At 38.9% G+C, this 25,154-nt stretch overlaps 1 protein-coding gene across 2 annotated transcripts in view; it reads right to left on the bottom strand.

Annotated features, from left to right (window-relative positions):
- The window catches only part of SLC39A8 (solute carrier family 39 member 8), a 65,169-nt gene that overhangs the window by 34,105 nt on the left and 5,910 nt on the right, over nucleotides 1-25,154 (bottom strand). For both annotated transcript variants that reach the window (XM_049815302.1, XM_049815301.1), the window contains exon 2: nucleotides 16,652-16,745. In XM_049815302.1, coding sequence (XP_049671259.1) covers nucleotides 16,652-16,681 — 30 coding nt within the window. In that variant the 5' untranslated portion in view covers nucleotides 16,682-16,745. The remainder of the gene's footprint in view (nucleotides 1-16,651; nucleotides 16,746-25,154) is intronic.

The raw sequence follows: 25,154 nt of genomic DNA, 5'->3' as shown, positions 1-25,154 counted from the left end.
TGTGACTAAAAAAAAAATATGCTTTAAAAAAAAAAAAAAAAAAAAGGCTTTAGAAGCTGTGTGTTAACTTATCATCAGGTCAGAATACTAAAAAGGCTCCACAGAACCATCACCTTTGTTTACCACAACTCAAACATGGAAATGAGCGACTCAAACCTTAAAAAGTAAAAGTGAGGGAAAAACCTCCAAACAAACAAAAAACACCACAACCTTTCAAAATATATTTACTATCAGTTGTGGAATAGAAAGTGTTAAAATGACTAAAGGATAACATAATACAAACATTTGACAGAATACTTCCTGAACAAGTCACAGATCTAAGAAGTTACAGATTTGCAAGTGTGGGTCACATGAAAAAATTCACAAAAGAAATCAGAGAACTAGTTCAATACCTTTAACTTAAAACTGGCTGCAGAACTGTTCGATAATTTTACAGCTCAATTCACACACTGGCTTCTTATTGTCCTAACCCTAAAATGCTGTAGAGGATTTATAGTCAATTAACACTTTTAAAGGTCTTTGAAGACTAAATACATTATGTTAAGTCCTTTGAGTTAATTTATGCTCTTCTGGTATAAATCAGAGTAGAATCTCTCTGGCAAAGCAGAACAGAGGACAAATTAGAATCACAACTTGTAAGTCAAAAATTAGGAGAGTCCCACAGTCTCTATTTGCTTGGCCTACAAAAGGTGTCCTCTCAAGCAAGCCCAGCAAGGGAGAAAAGAAACATAAAAGTTCAGGTCAGCTTGTTCCCCGTTTTTGTGAGCTTGTGAGGCAAATGTGCAGACCCAGCATTTTTCCAAGCTCTAGGCTACAGAAGCAGACAATAAATTCCTATAGATGAGGAAATGGCCTCTCTGTATCCACCTGTATAGCTGTCAAAGTACACCAACATGAACAGCTTAGAAAATTATTCCAAAGTAATTCTTATTTTTAGCACACAAATATGGGAAGAACTGAAAAACTTTGTCAGCAAAAGCTACTAACTGTAAGAGAACCAATTTTAAACAACAACAACAAATGGCCCTAAGCAACTGCTCTAGAAATGGTTCATTTTGAGGGTGAGTATAGACTACCACATGAGAGAAGCACAGCAGAACCAGCGAGAAAGCTTCATAAGTAATCAATTATCAGTCTACTGCTCTATACCACATAGCTGTTGAGATTCCTTGCATAGATGATGGTGGTTAATTATGATTTTTTAGGAAAGACAGATTCACCATCTAATCCCTGTAACTAAACACGGTTTCAGCTGTCACTAAAGGGCAACTGAAGCAATAGTTTAATAGCATTCAGCACCTCAGGTGTTTAAGGAGCTCATCTTCCCAAAACCTGTAGGTGAAGGAAATACTACCTTAGTTTTTTCAGATTGGAAACCTACAAATAGTGAAGTTGAATGATTTAAATGCAAACAAGTGCATGGAATCCACTGATTTAATTCCTACTGCACACCACCTCCTGCTGCTCTATAGAGCAGGTCTTGTACAAACACTATTCAACAAGGGCAAGTTTGTGCATAAGATTAAATTCCTAACCAAGAGAAGCAGAAGGGGTGAGTTCAAAATTTGAGGGGCATGTTATGCACTTTACCAAGACTTTTTTTTTTTTAAATAAATTCACCTCAGGACACAGAAAACCCTGTTATTTAAGAACATGCTGTAATTTTGTTGCTTGGAAGTGAAGAAGCAAAGTTAAACATTGGTTCACAATAACGTGGGAGAAGCACTACTATCTCCTATTTCTAGCAACACATTACTTAATTGTCGTAAGAGATGACCCTCCTTAACTGTTCCAAACTTTCAGCTGATCTCTTTTGTAGGCAAAGCATTCATCTCCAATACCTGTGAGATAAACGACAGGCAAAGGATTTCACATATGGCAAAGCTGCCACGTCACCGAAATATCTGTCATCAGGTCAAGTGGAAACTGCCAAGAGGCCAGACAAGTTTTCTTTCAAAGATGAGCTGAAGCAGAGCATTAAAACATGATCTTTGGAATCTTTGGATTAAACATGATCTCACAGCAGAGAAGGAACAGGAAGCGAAGGATTTGGAAAGTATCAAATAACTATTTGGGGGGCATGAAGGGGGTGTTGAATCTGTAACTACACGGCCAGAGGAATCCAAAATTAAATAGTAGATCTCAAATGCAGTCCTGAATTTTAATTTGTTCATGCTTTTGTCATTTCCAGCATATTTGTCACAGTAAGAAACATAATGATACCAAGTCCTGACTTAACCACTCAGATGGTGTTTGAGAAATCTGAAAAAATCTCACACAGACTGGTAACATCAGAAGCTGTCAGAAACAGAAGCGTTTAAGAGAGCAAAACCAGCCAACTTATTCCCGCACAGTGCCCGTTACAGATATCAATCAGCTCAGGGCTAGTGAGCTCAGCATCACATACTACCTTATTCCACTCAGGTGTAGAAAGACCCTTACTAAGAACAGATTCATTTCTTTGTATTGGTGTATCTTCTAGCACTTTAATGTTTTACATTTTTAGAGAATTTGAACAGTATTGCTAAAGTCACCCATATTACATCATTAAAGACCCAACAACACACACAAGTTCTGCATTGTAAAATTACCAATTCTGTGACATTTTAGGAATTTCAAAGGCCTAAACCCTTAAGTGCCATGCAACATCACACATGCTTCACTTTGTAAGAGTATTTTGTTGGCTTTTAAGCATCCTAGGGTTTTTTTTCAGTAGGAGATGTTAAAAATTCTTGTTGTGATGAAAAATAATGCTTGAATTATAGTTCAGTTATTTAACATATAACACAAATTCAAAATGGATTTGCTTATACCTAAGTGATTGAAAGTAACATAAATAAAATTCAGATAATTTAGTGATGAATAGACATACCTTTGTTTATGGAGAAGAGATTCTGTCACAGTGTCAAATAATACCTATTGTGACTATGTACTTAAATACTTGCATCTCAATTCTTCCATCTTCTCAGACACACCATTTTCCTTACTGTTTATAAAGCAAACCTTTCCCCTCTCTGTCCTTCACTTGACTTGGTAGTAAGTAATATGAGAGTGTTTGAAATTCAGACAAAACCTCCTTGTCCTGAGAGTACAAGGGGCGGAGGAAGATGCAGCAAGAGCAATAGGTTGTTCTTAGTGCCTTACGCCACCCCCTTTGACAACCAAAGGACAGGACACTAAAGAGGCCAACCAAGGACAGCCGTTCCTGGGTCACTTGTCTCCAGCTCCTTCTCCATACTTTGTTATGGAGTTTTCTGATGACTGGACTGAAAACTGAGAGTTATTGTGTTGTTTGTATTTTTAAACAATTTTAAATATTTTTAAACAAAAATTAGACTTCTCTGAGACATTTTGATGGCTATTAAAATACAGGAAAGAGGTGTTAGCCTCATGATGGAAAAATGCAATGACTAACACCTACCCCAATACTACTCACACGCAATGGTGACTTTAATGTTGCCAGGCAAAGGTTGTACATATACACAAATTCCTTTTTGGTCTTTTTAATGAAGCAATAGGATTTGACTCTTTGATTATGAAATATCTGGCAAGGATATGGTCCTCATACACAGACTGGAAGCAGACGGGGTTGATCATAATGCTCAGCTGAAGAAGGACAAAATCTTCATCTCCTGATACAAGATTCATGGAATAAATAACCTAGTATTAACTGTGAAGTTATTCCCATATTCCAGTATATGAAAACAACTGTGAATGCTCAAGAAAGACTGTGTTAAACAACTGGAACACTTCCAAATTATTTATCCAAAATAAACGTCCATCAGAAAGCTACCATGAACACTTACTCATTTTAGCTCTTAAAAATGAGCAATTGCTCTTGTTTTAAAGCCATTTCACATTCTTGAATTGAAACTTCAGATTTTACATTCTTTTAATGTAATATCACTAACTACTACTGTGTTTAACACTTTAACACTGAACAGACTCACTAAAACCAAAGAAAAACTCCTCCCAACTTAAGAAAAGCCAGGATTTTGAAGCTTATCTTATAGGGAAAAGACTTGACAAGGATGAGATGCTTTATCTCTCTCTCCTCTCAAATCAGTTTCATCATTTCTGGTAGATGCACAGAGTCAGCAGACAGGCATGGATATGGACAACAGAGTGGCCAATAGATGGCTGTTAGAAGACAAATGGATGGAGAGGAAATTCAGGGATGTACATCAACAAAAGATCTGATAAGCGTACTGCTGAGCAGGGAACTGGAATCATCCTGACAATCCTGTCAATGTAGTGTTACTTTAAATAGTGTTCTCACTTGCTCCCTAGCAAGTTGTACAAAATTAAACACATTTCATAAAGTAATGGCTCATGACTATATTGCATTTTTATTTTAATCCATATGACACTTATTTGCTTTTTTAGGGCATTCCCTTTTAGCCCTCTTGCAGCAAACCCATAGTGTCAGAGAATATGTGGCACAGCTCCTGCCAAGAGAAGGAGATTCACAGCTGTCCTCTTGGCCTGCCCCCACCCTTGAATCCCAGCACCCTGCTGATCAACAGCGAGGGTTGCGCCCATGCAGTTTGTTCTGCTCTGACAGGTGCTGGCATTTGGCAGCATTCACAGCAAGCAGACAGTTGCAGAGATATGAAGACTTGGCTGCAAGTCAGAAAGCCAAGCTCATACAAAGCATGGAAGGATCCAGAGGATGCAAAGGTGTTAAACCCCTTCTGTCCTGGAACAGCCAGAGGTGGCTCTAAACTATGCTGGCTGCCAGTAGAACACCAACGCGAAAAAATAATTTGAAAATAAGCATAGCCAAATATTTACCAGAACTTCCAGAGGATGACTCCTAGCTCTTCATCATCTTCCAGCTCATGACACACTAAATTATTTGAGCTGCCCAAATCATGCTGTCTGGATTAGTTGCAGCTCCAGATCTGTCTTGAAGTAATACACCTACAGTCTTTCCTCTAAATGAAGTCAAGTCTCTCCATCCTCCAACATCAGACACCAGTCCTCCACTTTCTTCTGGAATTGCAAGGGGTGTTTTGATTCCGTTGTTTAACAAATGTGACCCTACAGCTTTAGTGCTACACCAACAGATAGGACTCCCTTGAAGCTGCTAGCAACACTAAAGACAATCCACTTGCAAGACTGAATTCTCTTTCAATTCATTGTGTTTAAATGCTGAGAATTCCACATGTAAGCAGCACACAGAGCAGAAGGGCAAGTTATTTCTCCTTCTCCCTCTCTCTCCCTGCTGACACATTTCCACAATATCAGCACAAGAGCAGTCCTCAATTAGTGAGTTTGGGCTAAACTTAAGCAAGGAGAGTTATCGATTTAAATTGCTTTGTGCCTTGGCTTACTAAACTAATGCTCTTGATTACACATAGGCAGTGATGCTCAAAGTGTGGTTACCATAATCCAGGAAAGAGACTGTGAAAAGTTACTTGATGTCTTCTCAGCCCACTTTATCTACTTTTAGCACATCACCTTCCCCTGGACTGATGCTATTCCTGCTTATTTATCTTACAGTAAACAAAGAGTTACATTATCAGGAGGCCTATGCATGCAGTCTACCAAACCACAGACAGATTGATTCTCCATAAAAAATCTGTTTAAAAATCCATTTTAAAAAATCATGATGCTGTCATCCTACCTCAAGTTGCAGTTTTGTCTGTTTGGGCAGGGTTTTGCCGTAGAAAATGGGCATCGCAGAGAAGCAACACATTATTGTCAGGAAAAGCACTGTACACTTCTTAGGCCAGAACCACACTAGATTATTTGCAGCTACTTGAAAATTTTATGAAGATTCATCAAAGCAGAAAGATTTTGTCCTTCTAAGACATATAGATCGACATGGATACTTTTCTTCCAAACCTGTACACGCACTTTGCACAAATGTAAAAACTACACAAGGTTTAGGACGGCATAAACATGGGACTTGTTGACTTGGACAACCTGAGATGCTATATGGTAGTCTTAAGTTACTCTAGAGCCATAGAACTGCATATGGGACAGAACTGTAAAAGAAATCAGGGTAAACATAGACAGATTGGTAGGATTTGTAATACTTGTCCTTAGCTATGCAAAGTAAAGTCACAACTTGTAACAATCATGTAGGCCTTTTATCAATAGAGAAAATATTTGATGCATCTTCAAGTCAGAGTTTGTCAAACACTGATGGACTCATTCATAAAATTTAAAATTTCTTATGGAAGTAAATGAACAAAGTCTGTCATTACAGTGAAAAGATAAAGTACATCCTGGCAAAGCTGTTCTTTTTTTACAGTATACACAGCAAATGCTGGTTCATATTTTTTTTTTTTTTTTAATACACTAAAAAACAGTTATTCAACACTTGCTGGGCAAAGAGCTCATGTGTATCTCATTATCTCATTTACATTGGGGTTAGACATGGCACAGTTTCTAATCCACAGAAAGCTATCCTTAATTAGAGAGTAACCATGCTGTAAATTTAGATTAGAATCTAGGATCTGAAAGCCTCCAAATGTGAGCGGTTTATTTTTAGTGTAGTCTATAGGGCTGATTTTAAGAAGTTAATCCCAACTCAGACTCTAAAAGCATACATACAACTAGCTACTCACACCAGTGTGTTAGTGAGAAAATCTGTACTTCTAAAACCCCTTGGGGAGGGACAGGTAGGGAAGACAAGGCCTTTGCCTTACCATTTTATCCCCATATCAGACACAGTTAAGAATGCACGCGAGTACTAGCATTAGAGGCACAGAGGCAACTACATTTGCTAAGCAACTAAGGACCTAATGAAAGAATCCAGCTATAAACACAGATCTGAGTTTCTGCCACACCAACAATGTGTCTTTCAGTCACTTACTGGGAACACCCAGTACGTCAGCCTTTCACCAAGTACTTATTAAGGAGCCATTAATTACCATGTATCCAAGTGCTAGAGTATTTCAGTTCCCTCTGCTCTGATCAAGTATTGTTGTTCTTGATAAACCAGAACTGTAGCCAATCCTTCAGCTTTATGCCCGACTGTCTATTTGTTTTTAGTGATATAATCTGACCCCCTGGGTGTTTTATAAGAAACATGCTGTTAAAAGGACAATTTGAAACTTTTTTATTTGTTTGGACAATTGAAAACTTGGCTGTCCCTCTTGTGGCCTTCTCTGCACAAACACAGCAACTCTGAGGGAGAAGAAAATTATTTTGACACTATAAAGGAGGCATTTTGCTTTTATTGTGAAGATTTACCGGCAAAATTAGGCAGTGTGCTGTGCTTCCTCTGCTCCAGTTCCCCAGCACCCTTTTCATCAGCCCACCTCCTTTCCCTTTCTGACTCCTATTCCACATCCTTTTCCAACCCAAACAGGGCTTCTACTTCACACCATCACCATCTCCTCTCTTCTGCTGCTGTTTTGACCTCCAGCTCCAACTGTGAGCACTGACACCGAACTGACAACCCAAGCTGACTCAGCTACAGCTTCTCAGGTGTCCTTAAACTATGCTCCTAGTTCCAGAAGCCAGTAAAGGTATGCCAGGACTTGTGCACATGGGCTCCAAGCCATGACTGCCTCACCTGTGACATGATTTTGTCTCAATCATTGGGAGATATTTTACAGCTTGCATAAACATAACAACTTTCAGACACATTTTATGGATGCAGAAGTTTAGAAAGCATTCCTCCCAGATTAAGGTAAATTAACCTGATATTTTCCTTCTGGATTTTCAAGTAGAGATACCTACTGTGCTATACAGCTTTGCCAGCTTAAGTAAGAATTCAGCAGTTCATACTTAGGCTCTCATCAGCCATTCTGTCACTACAACTGCGCTCCAACTAAACTTTGATGAAAGTTTAGCTTCAAGGCAGTACCATTCTGAGGTGGTCGCTTTTTCAGGTTTTTTGTAAGCGAAGATGATAATAATGCTAGATTTACATGTTATATACGCTATCTCCAGGAAACAGTAACTTTTCTGTGTGTTATATTGTTGGTAAAGCAGACAACTAACTACAAAACAGAAGGGAAAGTAGGCAGCAGGGACCAAATGAGCAAGGTGGGTTTCAGATATTTCTTCTTCTCTACACTGACAGCAAGAGAGACAAATCCATATACTTCCTACCTCAGCACTGTCTTCCTACACTGAAGGGTCAGGCTGTGCCCCTGATTTTATACCACAGGGTCACAATGGAGTTGTTTGAAAACACAATAAAACTTTATTGTTTCCCACCTTCCCTACATAGATATTGCAAACAATATTGTCCTTAACTACAGAATGGCTACTTTAAAATGATCAGATAAACTGCTAGATACCAGTAAAGACTTAAGGGGACAGGCAGAATGAACCAGTTCATTTGTGCAGTCAACAGAGCAGCTGCAATTACTGGTAACAGGCTTTCCAAACAATTGCAATGCTTTATTTAAGAGAGTCTCCATTACCAGACAGCTTAGAGGCCTGGCTTCTCTTCATTACCTATCTCCCCGAGTTCAAGGACTGAGCCTTAAATCATCCTGCTAAAGCCACTGCCCTAGATTTAGAATACTGGATCCCACTTTCTGATTTTCCTCTAGTCCTGCTATAAATGACCAGACAACTTATCAATTTCATATTGCCTTTACCCTGGGGAAGGAGAGAGATGCACGTACTTAAACCTAGAAAGCACCATCACTGAAGTTAGCAGCAGAAGCAAGAGAAGTCTTGACCCATTCATCTCATTCTGCTACCACCAATACTCTCCCTCAAGCCTTTTACTTCTTCACAGTTCAGACACATCTAACCTGATCTAGTTTTGGAAATGAACAGAAAATTCAGTAATGAAGCCACCTAATGTCCTCTGAGGCACACAGCTGGCTCCTCTAACTGCTTAAATAGTAAACAGCAAAGTCCTTCCTCAAGGAAATGGACTAACCCTTTGTATGTTCCCAGGTGGGAAACACAGTCAAATAGTAATCAGATAGGGAAGTTCAGATTGAGGATCCATAAGTATTTAGTTTGTTGATTGGCATGCAAACATAAAAAATGTTTTTAGGACAGGACCCTCAAGAACAGTGAACCCTCAGAACCCAATCAATTGGCAGAGGCGAGAACACACAAAGTCATGGGGAAAGATTTTGTGTTACTACGTCATACTATTTTTACTTAGACATAGATTTGAATGAGCACTGTCTCTTCATTCCCTTTTTCTTTCTAAATGCCCCAAAAGGTACAAGTAGCACTAATTTAAGGATGCTTGTGAGACTAATAGTTTGCCAAGGAAGATGTCAGAAAAACAGCTTCCTCCACTAGAACTCTTCGACCTGGTCAAATATGAGTCTGTTCAGTGATTGAAGTAGTTGCCTTGTCCAATAGTGGCCTTCAACAGGACATACGATCAAAGGTTTTCTGATGTGTGAACTGGGGAGACACCTGGCAAGAAAAGGTCTCTTGTTCACTGAATTGTGTGACTTACCTTGATTATCTTGAAATTAAAATAAAGATAGTAAGTGGATGCACAATATAAGTAATAAAAAATGCAGTTAATTTATAAGATTATTTTTATGTACTTGTCATTTCAGAATAACAAAACATGTATTTTATAAGAACCACTGAAAACTGGACTATAAGAGCTTTGCTCTTAATAACAGGCACAAGCAAACTTCTATTTAGCAATTTCTGAAGTTTCATCAATGTTTACAAACAGAATTTGGAGGAAATCCAGGTCTATGCAATATACTTTGAAAATATCTTTGCTATCAGCAATGCTGTTTCTGTTATTGCTTATTCATCACACTTTTTTCACCCCTGTAGGAATTCTTGCAAGAATTCCAAGAGACAACATATCTCCTTTTTTATTAATTTATTTTATACTGCCAGCCAGTGTTACTTTCTGCTTCTTAGGAAGCACAGTACAGTTGAATCTAACCAACCATGGATATTTAATGTCGTCTTCTTTCTATAAGTTAAATAGTTGTTTCTGTTCACAAAATAGTTTATTGAAAACTATTACATCTAAAAGCATGGAAGGTCTTCACTTCAGCTAAGCCAGTCTCCATGTCAGCAAATTTTAAAAATTCTTCAAGCTTCCTATCTTTATAAACCAATTAAGCAGAGATATCTGCAGAACACGTGCTCCATCTAGGTATATATTTTGGTTCTTTAGTTCAGTCATGTTACCAAAAAACAACCCCACTGACCTTTGATGATCATTACTGCAGTTCAGAATTTATTTGTTCGAGATTCCTGAATAGATACTGTAACCAAGTCATGCTGAAAATTCAGTATCAAAAGTGTTGATTGTCCTTACAGTTAAATCTAACATTTTAAAAATTACATTCAAGACTAATGTTTTAATTTTGGTAACACAATGTTTTCTGTGATGTGTTAGGTGTTAAACAGACTACTCAAAAGCATGCTTACTGCTACCTTATGTCAACCCTGTTCTTCAGGGCACCTAGCATATCCTTGAGTGCTTTTACCAAGTTAGCAAACTTCTGGAGAAAGAAACTTCCAGGTACTTCCCAGAAGTAAGGAAGATACTTAGGAGATAGGAAATGCTTTAGATAATTATCCTTTCTCCTGAGAGAGCTCTTAGCTTATCTTTGGTTTACCACTGTTTCACTGACTTGAAGTGCTTTACCCTCTTACAGCTCATAGCAGCATGCATCACATTTTTTTCCCTTTAGCAACTATAAGAAATTAAATAATTCCAAAAGGTACCATTCAACTGCAAAGGATGGTACAAACATAGTACATGCCCTTTAGCACTGCCAACTGTGCTTGCTCTTTCTAATAAGCTTTCCATATGTAATAACCAATACAGTTATTAATATACAACTTGCAGTGCTGTATGTGGCCAATAATTATATAACACATCGGCACAAATAATTTGCAGCATGTGCAACAGTGTTTGGACATGCATAATGCTCAGAAAATATTCTTTTGTAGAGCTAGGAGGAGGCAGAAGTAGTACCTCTTGCGTTTTCTAACTGGCCTCTGCTGGCACCACCTCAGACTTCCTTTGACACTTGCCAGAGACTCTAACCATCTTTGCACTTTCTATGGGGGCCTATGGTTTTAGTACTTTGTCATCAATTTTCGTTCAAATCAAGGCTCAATTATAGTGCTTGAACGGTCGTTTTACATCAGGAAGCCTTCTAACTCAGGCAGCAGTAACAGTTTCTCTGCATTACTCCCAAAAGTTAGAGCTGCTAAAGAGCTGAGGCAATTATACTTGACTAAGGACTCGCTAAGCATGTGAGATGTCCTACAGAGTAATTAGATTTGCATTAAAACAATAGCATTTCACTGACACAAACTTCCTATAAAACTTTCACATTAGCATGGAAGAAGTTTTCTAAATAATTACATTAGCCAAAGATAGCAAGATAGTGTTTCTTACAGTTCTGTTGCTCTTACCATGTTGGTTTTTTTCCCATAGTTCAACACAGGTCTGGCTACACCTGGCTTGAAATGCAAGAATAATTGAAGTCACAGTTTTACTACACTGATATTAAATGTACAGTATATAATCAAGATAGGGAGTACTGACCAGCATGTGGCTGCATCACAACAGTTCAGCTAGTCACTTCACCCCTAAAAATGCCCTGTTTTCAATATCACTAATAATACATATTCTGATTTTTATTTTGTGACTGGATTTGTGTTACTGCAGAATATTGCTGTACCAGACTGTTCTCTGCTAGTAATATGTTAACCCCAGACTAGGATCCCATTGTACTAGAAGCTGGACAGGTCAAGGCCAGTTCCTACCCCAAAAATCACATTTGAGTCATGGGTGGTAGCTGCACTTGCAATATAGAAATGGGACAAACACACAGAAACCCACTGACATGAGCACATGCTTGCCTAAGTCATTCCATACAGACTCCAGATTCTGGTCTTCTCCGTGTTTAGAAGGACTGGCAGCAGTCATGAGTAGACACAGAGGGCTCTGACTGATATGAAGGCACAATGAGATAACTGCAGCAGTACCCTGCCCCAGCTTTTTATCTTGCCCTCAAACAGCCTACCTCTATGCAGAGTGCTGAGCTGCTCACAAAGTAGCGACGTGAGCTACTGCAGTTTACAGCCTGTGAAAATAAATCAGCACCAGTTTCGGTTTATTTTATTAGTGTCAAACTCTAACTTCCAACAAGTCCTGTATCAGTCTACAGTATCACAGGAACTCTTACAGTATGTCTTTTTTTGTATGTCAGAGACACAATCCTAAGAAATACAAGCACTTGAAGCCATTCAGTTAGGATACATTCAGATGACTTAAGTTCAGAGTGAACTTCTATTCCCAAGCATTGTGCTAACAGTCTTTTGCCAGGACATAATGCCAGCAACAACTTAGTACCACTACTTCTTCACTTTCCAGTATTCAGCTTGGAATTGTAACATTACTGAAGTCTTTTCAGATAACACATGCTACCGTGAACACTTGCAGATGGTGAATGAATGCCTCAAGTGTTTAGCTTTACCTCTACCCAGGAAATAAATTAGATATAAACTGATGTCCTGGTGTGATTTTCTACTTTGGGCATATGTTTGACTTTAAAAAAAAAAAAAAAAAAAATCACCCTCCCCAGGTGGAACGAGTTAGTTTATCTGAAACATGTTTTCTGAACATACAAGAAAATTCTCAGAAAGAAAAGCCTGTGGACTACAATGAGTCTCCTAAATGAAAGCAAGGTCCCTTCCGCAAGATCCCTATATCCAGTAAAATTTGGTCCAACATTTCTGGAGTTTCTTAAAAAGTACAAAGCTCCTGTTCCATCAAACTTACAATAATTATATTCTGCCATTTACCTCCTAAAACTGAACATGAAGAAAATCCAGGAACCCCTCAAGGTAAGCCCACAGCCCTGCACTGGTTTAAGTATTCTAGCCATTTTTTGCATGAATTATTCATCAAGGATCATGCATTAGCCTGGTTGTCAGCATAAAACTGCCACAGAGAGAAGACTCTTGACCACTTCCTCAGTTGATCTAAGTCAACGTGACTAATCATGGTGAAGCTATAAAAGTTACATTGCTGTAGAGTAAATTCAGTTTTTGAAGCACACCTAAAGAGGGGAAGCATCTCATACTTTCTTCCTTAAGTAGTTCACCTGGGCTTAAGGAGTAAAATATAATCCTCTTTATGATGTAGATCTGTAGAGGGGATTAATGTATACTCTTCTGTTCTGCAAAAGGTTACTAGCCTTTAATCTATCACAATACATTCAAATTAGACACAATGGAGTCTGAGCGCGAGATGTTTGCTGTCAGTAACAGGGAAGCTGTGGTAGGTGCCATTTCCAGGTGTTTTATAGTAGTACCTGAAACACATATTCCTTCCTTCCTTCTTAAGGGGTTCAGAGGAGGAGCAGCATACTATGTTCCCAAGGAACAGCTCCAGCACACCAGGTTCAGAACTCAGCTCAAAGCTCACTGTGCACTGGCTCTCATTCAAAGTTTTATGACAAAGTTCTGAATCCAAACAAAAACAGGCAGTTAATTTTCTTATTTTGCTTTCAATAGCCTTTAGTGAAACCAGCTAAAACCACAGTGCCATTAAGATGACCAGTATATACTAGGATGCTTGTCCCTTTAAACCATGGAATCTGTGTAAACCAAACAGTGGAATGACTCATTGGTTTCTACTCAGTTGCTGCAAAACTGGAAGGCTCACAGCATGCTTTTTCTTACACATCTGAGGAAAAAAAACCTCCATGAGCTGGTACAGTAGGCTGCTACTGCCTCATGCATGCTAATTGGTGGTCATTGAATAAAGGTTCCGTTTCCAGCTGAGTCTCAGAAGTCTTTGTATTTAAAAATAAAACACTTCCCGGAGACACGTGATGAAACCACTAAATTGCTACAGAGTAATTACATGTGAGGCCAGATGAAGATACCTCTTATGATTAATTTCTCCAAACAGATTTAAAAAAAACCCCATACTTAAAAACAGTAATTTTAACACTGGTCAAACTGTGATTTGGTTACCTAATTACCAAAACTAAATGATGAAGAACACTATGGTTGATGTAAGGAGTTTCACATTAAATTAATCATGCATTTCCCTAAGTCCTCAGTATATGCTTACTGAAGAATTTGAAAAGTTTCAGAAAGTGGATGTAAGTAATGTACTTGTCTTCACTCACTGTCTAGTTAAGTAGATATTGTATTGGAAAAATTTGCTAACATTTTGGATGTGTTTTTCCTAGCTTTGTTTTTCCTTCCTGGACACCACATTTGAATGCTAGCTTTCTTCCCTTTAGTGCATCTTTTTGATACCATACAAAGGACAGAAAGAATATTCCTTAAATTCACAAATGCACCTCATGAAAACAAAACTCCACCAGTATAACAAATGTGTTTTGTAGTTTACCTCCATTTACAGTGTATGCCTAATGAAAAATACAGGATGCAGTGATATTAGAAGTCTGACTCTATTTGACTCTTCTGGAATGTGAAATTATGAGGTCATTAAATTATATTTTATTTGTCAATTTTGGGAGGAACTAGTGCCACTCAAAGGACACCCTAACGATCCAAAGAGGAATGTAAGCAATGTAGCATTGTCAGATACAGGTGTCTGTGATGCAGGGTCAATGAGATTGCTACAGGAACCCATCACACTCTGCCTTGCTACCGATCTCAGAAGCTTTCCATCACTGAAGGTACCATTAAAAATAAGTATGTTTTTCCAACAAAATGATACTTAACTGAGATTTAAGCTTTCTGCAGGACCTGTTCTCTTCAACTTTTCACTCAGTAAAAAATAAAGTGTTACAATAAGGGCAAGATATCCCATCATGATTTTTTAGATAGAACTGAAGCAATGAAAGGTTCCAAATAAGTTATTTACAACATGAAACACCAAAATCCAAACTCCTGAAATTATTTTCCTTTCATTTGGAGTCATAAGAATTAAAAAAGCATTCCTAGCTTGTCTTCCACAAATCATTTATCATTTGATTGAGACCTGAGAGAACTTGGACACCTAAGAGACCACCAATGCTACAACAGGTTTGTAACATGAACCCGTTGCTTTCCAAGAAAAGCATGTCAGTCTAGTTTCCCCTCCATTCCTTGTCAGTGAAATAAATATGTTTCAAGCACAGAACAGAAAACTCTTAACTATCTTCTGTGGCTGGGTGTGGTTATTATCACTACTCCTACAGATTGTTGTGAATTATCTCACTGTCCATTGAGACTAGGATACTACTGGTCTCTCCACATATTGGTGAAAAACAGTCCTTCATGAAGACCTTACACAAATAAAAGAGGCAAAACTGCAGCATGGGAGAGAAATACCATCCTTATTTCAGACTAACTAATTGGACACAAACAGAATAAGGGACAAATCTGCAATGAAATTCAAGTGTGTAGTACTCATTAAACTAACAGAAGCTGTATCCAAGCCCTTTTATTGGCCTTAGCCTGCATACTGCAGATCACACAGACTGTCACAGAGTTAGGAGCTGATCAACCCATGCTATCCAAGTCCTTCTGTAGCCCATTAACCACACAGAATCATCCTCGTGTACATATATATAACCTCAACAATTATTTCATTGCCATAAAAGGAGGTTATAGGACATGGGTTGAACCCATTCCTGAAGCACTGCAAATTTGCAACTAATATTATGTTTCCTAAGTGTATCACTTCCTATCAAATCCAGAGCCATAAGACACTTCAGTGTCATGGATGCCTCACTTATCAATGCCAGAATTGCTCATGGCTTGAATTTCTTCCATCTACAGTCAGTTACAGACCTGCAGCATGTGTTCCCACATGATGGCAACAGCAGCTGCTGCCAGGAGAGTGTATACATCATCCTGTTGGCTTACCTTTGATTTCCAATTTCTGATTATGCATAATGCCTTCTTTGTTTTGCAAAGAACAGGTATACAAGTAATCATTGTCCAAATCCAGTGACAAATTCAAGCCTAAATGACTAATATCATTAGGACCATGTGAGTTGGATTTGATTAATTACTATTTTTAAGTCACTGAGAAGAAGGCTATAGCCTGACAATAAACTTTTAAAACACCTGAATCTAGAGCTCCTACAATTAATAGAAAACTAGCCCATACTTTCTATATATCGCCATCAAGTGGAGTTAAACCTACTGTTACCATAGCCTAAAGCCTGAAAAAAACCAGGCTGTTAAATACATGTTTAATAAAAAGGTTTTGCAAAAAGTTAAGTTTGATGTCAGATTACCAATGAAACATAGGTCCAAGTGCCTGTGCTACTTCCAGAACAGAATGACAACCACCACCACTGACTACATCTTCACCACACTGGCTGGTTAAAGAGGAGGGTGAGGAGGGAAATACATTATGCAGCTGGTCTGAGTGGCTTTAAGTATCTTCTTCTCCCTAAAGGTGAGTGACAGTTTCCCAAAACCCATGCTATTTCCTGACTTTTTAAGACTAAATCCTTTGAAAACTGGCTGACATTCACTGGAAAAGAATGGCGGGGCAGAGAGAGAAGGAAAAACTCTTCTTTACTGGCAGCAACAGGGCACTCGACAAAGAGTACAGCTTTAAATTCCCACTCTTTGCAGTTTTTATTTGCATAATCTATTAGGACTCTACCTCTGGTTCATCTCTCGCTTCAACTTTTTGCTTCCCCAGTGTCAGGAAGACCAGAAACAGCTACAGTAGAGCAGACCATGATCCCTTTGCAAGCATTTTGGACCCCTCCCACTTCTTGGGACTCACCTCACCTCCGCTCAGCTGCTGCAACAGCATTCATCACTGTGGTATCAGCAGTAACTCATTCCTCTTTACATCTGGTGTCTATTAAAGTGGTTCACTGCATAATGGAGGGAAAAGAAAGTGAGGATTTTTTTTTTAGGGTGTCAATCATCAGTATTTGCAAGAAAAATCAACCATCACATAATGAAGGCTAGGCAAACAGGACCTGATTAAGATCTCCTTCAGGAAGGCATTTCAGGATCCTTAGGTGAATCCTAAATGTACTTTAAATCATTTGCATTATACTGTAGTGTTCTCTGGGTGGACATTTAAGACCCAGTTTTTACTACGTTTGTATTTTTCCCGAAGCTGGCATTTTTTCAGCAAGACTGCAGGTGGCAGTAGCTCTACAGTTATTTATTTTTCCTGGTTTCCTTTTGCAAACACTTTTATCTGTTTAAAACAAACAAACAAACCAGCCCAAAAAAACCTTTCTCCCTTCCTTGTGAAAGAGGTGGTGGGAGGACAGTCAGAATCAAGAGAAATAAGAAGCATTCCCCCTCTGGTTGTCAAAATTCTAGGATGCAAAATGTTCTCATTTGCAAAGATCCACCCCTCCCCAGGAATTAGATAGGGTTCTGGGTCTGAGAGAGTAGAGTTAATGCTCTTCAGGGCATGCTGGAGTGAAGGGAGGGAGATGTGTTGTAATTTCCTCAGAACATAATTTATGGTTGGATTTTTAATGGTTACATAGGCTTATTTTGATGTATAAAAGCAATACTGTACAGTTTTCCTTTGAAAGTATATAATTCTATTTTGCATTTCTTTTTAATATTGGACAAGTGGCAAGAGCTAAAATAGGCCTAAAAAAAATAACTTAAAACCATAAAATTTAGTTTTATGGATTGCAATTCCATATTCAGGGTGAAGACACTGAGAAACCCAGATTAGTGGTAAAACCTGTATAGTATGTACTGGTGAGGACACTAGAAACAGCAAGGTTGTTTCTCTCCTGAGTTGCCCAGGTTGAGCTTGATTGCCATAGGGTTGGAGCTAGTAAACTTAAATTAAATCCTAAGTTACTTAATGAGTTTAAGACAGTTAAGGTGCAATTTTTGTATATGTTATATAAAGGACATTATGGTTCTGATATCAGAGATGCAGCCACAAGAATGTCAGCATTCAGGTAGGCTGTATATCCTCATTTCATGTACTAACACCTGTACCTTATCCAAATACATCATGACTACCTCTAGCTACATGATACCATCTTTTATTCCTCCCCCTCCAAGTCACTGTTCACCAAATGAGCAGTGACCTTGTTCTGTCTTCCTTGTATGCATTCCTGCACCTTGTTCAGTGAAAACTATTGGAATTTGGGCTGGAGGCAGTGCTGACATGACAGTCACCTTTTGAGTTGGCCCTCCTCTGCCAAACAAGATGAGGGCAAAGCACAGCAAGGTTGAAAGTTGCAGCCTAGCTATATGTAGCCCTAACACTACAGCAGCAACCGCTTCCCTCCCTCCCACACATACACACTATACTCTTGACTAAATATTTCATGTTGCTTTTTTAACTATCAGTGAGGCTTAGCATCAATGTCTTTTATGAAGACACCATTGATTTATTCGATTAAGAATTGGAACTAATCTTGAGAGCAGGGTTTTAGGGACCATTTTGCTTTTAAAACTAGTTTCATATTAAAACATAAGGGAAAACAATGCAGCAAACAAAATCTGACCTTACCAGAAATAAAACAACAGTTGCCAATGCTGGACACTTGTATCTGTACTGGCAAAAGTGAAATGGTTTGCATCAAATTGTAACGGACCCACTGCTACATTCAGCACTGAAGCTAACTCTCATACCTGGAAACAACACTGCAGCACATGCAGTAAAGAAAGGAATCTCTGACTCTCTTTACCCTTAGCAGCAATTTTATCTATGCTGGTTATTGCCTGCTATATGAGCTATACAGTGAATCCAACCAGTGGATTGCAGATCTTATAAGCCTATTGCATTTCATGTTCTGTAAGTAGTAACTAATGTTACAGAGTAATTTTAGGTCTCTTAACAGTATTATGTTCATTTGATAATAAATATGCGTTTCAGATCAATGAAAAGAGGTGAACTTAATTGGAAGGGCTACAAAGGAACAACTCTGTGGCCTTCATCTTAAAGTAAGAGTTTAGGAGTCTCTCTGTATAAGCTTATGAAAGGAACATGATGCTACAACTCTGGCTACAGCCCAATTTGTGGATGGTGGATCACATCCTGTAATGTCCTGACCCCACAGCAAACGAAAGATCAAAATCTGTCAGCTTCCAGCATATTGGTTTCTGTGGTGAGGAAGACTTTGGGCAGGTCCTCAGTTGAAGCAATTGGAGGACCAGAATCTTTAGGCATGGTGTGGCGTGCACCTACCACATTTTTACATGGCCACTTCCCAGAGACTTTCAAACTTTCCTTCTGATGTTATTTCCTCAGCTGGATATCAAAGCTAGCTCTGCAAATCTGACTGGCACTGCATATAGTATTAAGCACATTTCAGAAAATTATGTATGGAGGTTCTGCTTTCTCATTTTCTACATCACAGCTTAAATCTGAGTGCAGAACCTCCCTGTGTCACTGTGACTTGTTTTACCACAAGAGTCAGTTCCTCTCTAGCATATCTCAAAAGCCTGTCCACACAGCTGGAAACAAGACCCCCTGCTTTTCCACCCTACAGACAACTCATAATATAGTCTTTTCCAGACTCTCAAAGTCAGTTATCTGTTTGCCCCAACAAGCAGACTATCTCATCATTCTGCATCACATTGCTCCTGCAATCACCGCATATCCTGTAGGCTCACTTAGTTCAATTGCTCTACGTATTTTCTAGGCTGAGGCTTTCCCTGGACAAGCTTCCTGTGCTTGTCATCTGTTCTTCACTTCTGGTGAATCCTGCTGAGACATGGCCTAAAAACACTTAGAGGGTACAGATGATCTCTTCTAGGAGCCAGGCTCACAATTTAACATTCTCTCCAATGAGCCTAGCCCTAAATCTCTCCGGAGTTTAAATACATTCCTTCCTACAGAATTGCAAAGTACACTAGTTCTTCAGAAACAGAAAGGCTTTGCAAAAGATTTCTCATCACAAAACACTTTTTTTTCTGAAAAAAGGCATTTATAGCTCTTCTGTGAAAAAAGATGAAAGAAAAAAAAAAAAGGAGCACAGCCCCTAAAAACAAGCACCTTTACTCTGATTCACATTGTTGTTAAGTGTCTCAGAGATTCCATACATAATTGAAAAAATTAGGATATTTTCTGTTATTACTGTCTTCCTGATAAATCATACACTGTAGCAGCTAGAGAAAACTAAATTTTCAACTCCTGTTAGGGCTCTTCAAGCTCTCTGTCATATGACTGAAGTAGCCTCCTATTAGGTGATGAGATCTTCATCAAGTGACTTAAGTGCCAGTATGCCTTTACCAGTACCCCCAAGCATACTGTTTCTTCTCTGTGGTAATCTATTTAATGTTTAGAAAGCTGTTAGTTTAAGAGTAATTTCCTTAGCTCCATGACCTTCTGTTTGTACTACAATTCTTTGGTCTTTAGTTCTGCTGTGGAAAAACCTTCACACAGTGGCAACCAGAGTACTGTACCCAGTTGTCTGTGTGGGTTAGTGTTTAATGCAATGGATTAGATGGAAATCCACCGGGGCTTTTTTTGTTTGTTCTGTGTCAAGTCTGTCTCCTTTCTTGTGTGGCCAAGACAGACACTGATAAATATCAACTCTATTTACTCAGAATTTCCTCTGTATTCCTCTGGTCTTTGTTAAACAAGTTTAGGTTGATGTAGGAAGCCTGACATGCTGCCTAGGTTTTTTTAGACCTATTTCAGCAAGTCTGAAGATTCCAGAGCTGCTGTTCACAGCTCAGAAGTACTTGCCTAACAAACGTCTGACGTGTGAATATTACCAAATCTGGACATTCTGGAGATTGTTCAAATCATCAAATGACTTTTAAGCTAATGTTAAAAACAGAATACATCTATTTTTTCTATGGATTTCAGGGCAAGACTAAGTTTTGGGTGGTCTCCATTAACTAGGTGGGACTTTTCTGTATGCACCACTCTTCTTTCCACCTGCCTGTTCTTCAATGCATCTTTCAAGTGTTTCCATGCAAGCCAAAGTGGAAAAGATTTAGAACTCGAAAATCAACGGGAGCTTTCTTCTCTAGAAATGGCCAGTGAGAATTTGGCCAAGTATTCTGTCGATTGCACGTTTTCTAAACAGAATCTTGCTCAGGTCCTTATAGCAGTCTTGGCACATGCAGGAGTTAAAAGGAGTCAGAACTGATTTTTAAATTTTTTTTTCATGATGATATGGCTTTGATATATGCATGGAAAAAGAGGCATTTTGCATAGCTATTAAGAGAACTTAATAACAAACATAATAAATCTCAATAGCTGTTTTTTCTGTTCAGGGGTAAGGTGACGAAACAGAAACACTTGTGGTTGGTTTTGGCCTCTGGGTAAAGAACTGTAACAGGTTTGGGCATGCACTGCATGTGATCAGGCTTCTCTACCAAAATCTCTGACCTGTTCTGTTAAAGGCATGAATCACAGTCTGAGAAACACTGCTGGAATCCTCAGAAAACCATGAAGCTCCTGACAGTTTGAGATGACGGTGTCCTCATTTGCAGCGCTACTTGATTATTTCATGACTTTATAGTATTTCATGACAAGTAGGGACTCACGTGTATACTTCACGTTGAGGGGAGAGACCATCGATGACTTCAGAAATATTTTTCTTCTAAAAAGGGTGAGGAAGAGAATTATTTAATTTCAGTAACATCAAAGAACTAATATATGCCTGAGATGCAATGGTGCCTGACAGTTTCAGGTCATACTGGATGAAAGTTAGTGGGGGTGGTCTTTTTATGTAGGTCATTGTGATAAAAGGCATCAAGAGTTTTATAGCTCAGTAGTCCAGTTTTCAGGTTTACCTTCCTGCTTAGCATTGCTGTTTCAACTGTGCTGTTCATAAGCAGAGCATCTTCTAGAGAGGGCATCACTAGCTCTGTTTTCAGGGAGCCAGTATTTTTCAGCTAGAGATGCTGCTTATGTGACTTTGTCACACAAAATATTGGTAAAGAGTGGAAGATGAGTCATACATACTTTGATTAAATCTGGCTCTGTCTCTTCCAGTTTCAAGTTTATTTAAGACTCTTTCAAGGTTTTAAAGCCACTCTTCTAAAAGGCACAGCCAAGTGAAACTATTGACAGATCAGGAGACTGACTTGTGGTAGCTATCCAATTTTAATGCTTCACATCACAGGTGTTTCATACAACTGGGGTGGGGTGGGGGGTGGGGAGGAGGGGTTAAAAAAATAAAATAAAAAAAAAAAAAAAAATCACACTACCACATGTCAGTGGAGGACCAAAATAAGAGTAAGTGTTTTGCTAACCCAGCCAGCAAAACTAGGATTTGGAGATTTGTTTCCTTGACATGCCGGTCATTTGTTTGCAAAGTGGAAACTAATTTAAGGGTTACATCCAATACTAAACAAGAATTGGTCACTGGCTATTACCTTTATTTTAACTCTTCCCACTCTTTCTCCAGCCTTTAACATAAATGGTTACCGTTTCTCTTCTCTGAAGTTACTCTCGAAGTTGACATAGAGAACAGATTCCAAGACTTTTGCTCTAACCACAAGTCTGTCTTTATAGTATGAATGGGGTTGATTATAATACTAGCACTAATAATCTATGGATGAGAACTTCTTATTAAGAGGAGATTATTTTCAGTTTATAACTTTAGCAAAATTTCTTTGCCTTGTATCAAAGTTGCTGTTCTAGGGCATCTGTATCAAGCTCAGTTGTTAGGATGGGGCTGCTCCGGAGAAGAACTGCAAGTTAAAAAGACTGTTTTCCATAGGGCTTCCATGAATTTCCTGGCAAAAGCTGGGAGGATTCTAACAAGCCAGCTAGTAACTGCTAGAAGAGACAAGATTATATCCTTAATCCTGACCAAATGAGCTGTAATGTCTCCTCTTCTGTGCCAGAGTTCCTCTGTGATGCTAGTCGCATCACTTAAACCAAACTTTTCACAGGTTGTCAGTGTTCCTCATTTTCTAGGTGCTTGATTTGGACACTGAAGTCTGATTGCAGAAGTACTAAGAACACTCACATCTGCAACTGACGTCAACAGGGGCAAATGTTTTGAAAATAGCAAGTACTATACCAGTGTGTCCAACTTTTCTAGTCAGGCAGGTCCTGTAGTATCATCCAATGACAGATGAGTTTCTTCTAATGGCACAAGCACCTCCTCCAACTATTCTCATGGGACGGAGCGAGACACAGTGGGATCCAGGGCCATATGAATTGTCTGAATGTGGCAAATACAGATTGTAAGTGATATTCATCTACCTAGTGATAAGAACTGTGGGGAAAATGAGATTCTCAGTGTTTCAGTTCATCCTAACGTTCATATTTTCAATCTTCATTTATTTGGGGTTTTGTTCTAGATCCTTAGAAGAATAGCATTTTTGCCACAAGAAAATCATTCTAACCCATCTAGGCCGCTGTCAGAACCCCAGCAGACTCAGCTGGACGTACCCAGAAGCATTCCTAAAGTCACCATGACACCCAACTTACTTTCTTGCAGACCAATACACAACTTGCAAAGCTAAGTCTTGCTTCAAGAAAACACTTGAACAGTTTTGCAGATGCTGCCCAGCCTTACTATTTACAACCACATGAGCCCACTGTCAGAACACTTTCCAAGTCTGTAGAGAAGGCAGGGATCCTCCCTCAGCCGCCAGCCCTACACCCAGGTAGGTCAACAAGAGTTTGCTGTTGATCTGAATACAAGAAGCACTGGATTCTCACTACGCTATCTAAGGGAGTGTCTTTGGGTGCAGCCAGTTGTTGGCAGCACAATACTTAAAGCTGGGAAGAGCTGTTGTAAATACACCCAAGGGCTTAAACAGTACTCTCATATTCTTATTTGGATGTCTAGGTAAACAGCAACATTTGAAGACTTTGCAATTCCATTTCCCTACCCTCAGGTGAGAAAAGTCACATGCGCTTTCAGGTCAGGTCTCAGCAGCGCAGAGACCCTGAGCCTGTACAAGTACACGTAACTGATGTGTTACAGCACGGCATGGGGATCCTTAGCCTTGAAAGCAAGGCAGGCCACGTAAGCATGACAGCATCCAAGACAATGTGCTCGGGAACAGCAACACATTTGCATGGTCATACCAGTTCTAGCTTTGGTGCTGGGATGTTTATCTATAGCTTAAAAGCCTCTGCACCATATTCTTACACAGGGTAGAGAAAGAATAAAAGACCCTGTCCCATTATTCACCCAGGCTTCAGCTTCCAATCAGTAAATCAAGAGGGGAACCAAGAAAGAAACTAGAATAAGGAGAACACTCTGCTTCCTCCACCACTATCACTCATTGCTTTTCTTGTGTAGAGTAGAAAACAGACTGAGGTCCCTCTCTTTTCCTGAAACCCTGCTGTCACAGGGCTCTTTTTCTTGTTGGCAGACTCTCTTGCTTTCCATCAGCCTGTTGCATCTTATCACAGCCTTGGATAGCACTTGTACAGTTTCTGATGTTGCACCTTTAAGTACAGAACACTTTCCTAAAAAAAGTTTTCTAGCCCTCACAGCTCTGGAGCAAAGGTTGAGAACACAAGCTTTTATGAAACCAAATCCATGAAACAACTTGCCTTTCATAGTGCCCTCCAAATATTATTTTTATAATCTTGTAATTTTAGAAGGCCTGATCCATTACACTCATGATTTGTCTTGATTCACCACTCATTGTCATTAACCCCTCATCGTTACAAAATCATAAAGTCCCCTAAACCCACAGGATTTACCTAAAGAGAATCACATCAATTTAAAAGATACCTTTTGAACACTGATACTTTTGGGTTTTTTAAACATAAGTTTTAAGTCTTCATCAAAACCTGAGAGAAAACTAGCCACATAACCAGAGATTCCAGGACTGGAATTTTAAGAAGAATATCACAAATTATCATAAAGGCTTAAAACTTGCAACAGAAACAGTTCAGGAAATCAAAACTTACCTCTACCAACAGTTGAGCAGAAGACTTAAAACAAATCACTGCATGAGCTCAAACAGCAACAGAAGTGCCACTTTGTGCTTCCATAATCTGTTTTCCATTATATATTTAGATGTTGAAAGTTCTGTGTCAGGGAAAATCTCTTCCCTATATATTTGTACAATGCTTAGCTTTCTGGAACTCCTTTCCTCTACTGGGGCCTTTAAAAGCTGCTACAGCATAAAATAGTAGTAATACCAAGTTAGCTAAATTCTGCTTTCTCTACAGTGTTAACATTGGTCCTTTTCAGTACACCTGACCCAAAATGAGCTCATAAATTGAACTGAGCATACATTTAATGAAAGTGACTATTAACACAACAAAGTGACAAAGACAACAAGAATCAAGCAGCTGCTCGTTTGCATTAGCTAACTGGGTGAAACATTGCTGAGGCTCTAAAGCTGCAGTC

The sequence above is a fragment of the Accipiter gentilis genome, chromosome 12 (assembly GCF_929443795.1).
Source record: "Accipiter gentilis chromosome 12, bAccGen1.1, whole genome shotgun sequence".
NCBI classification, from domain to species: domain Eukaryota; kingdom Metazoa; phylum Chordata; class Aves; order Accipitriformes; family Accipitridae; genus Astur; species Astur gentilis.
Note: the sequence above shows the minus strand (reverse complement) of the source record. Positions and strands in the feature narration are given on the sequence as shown.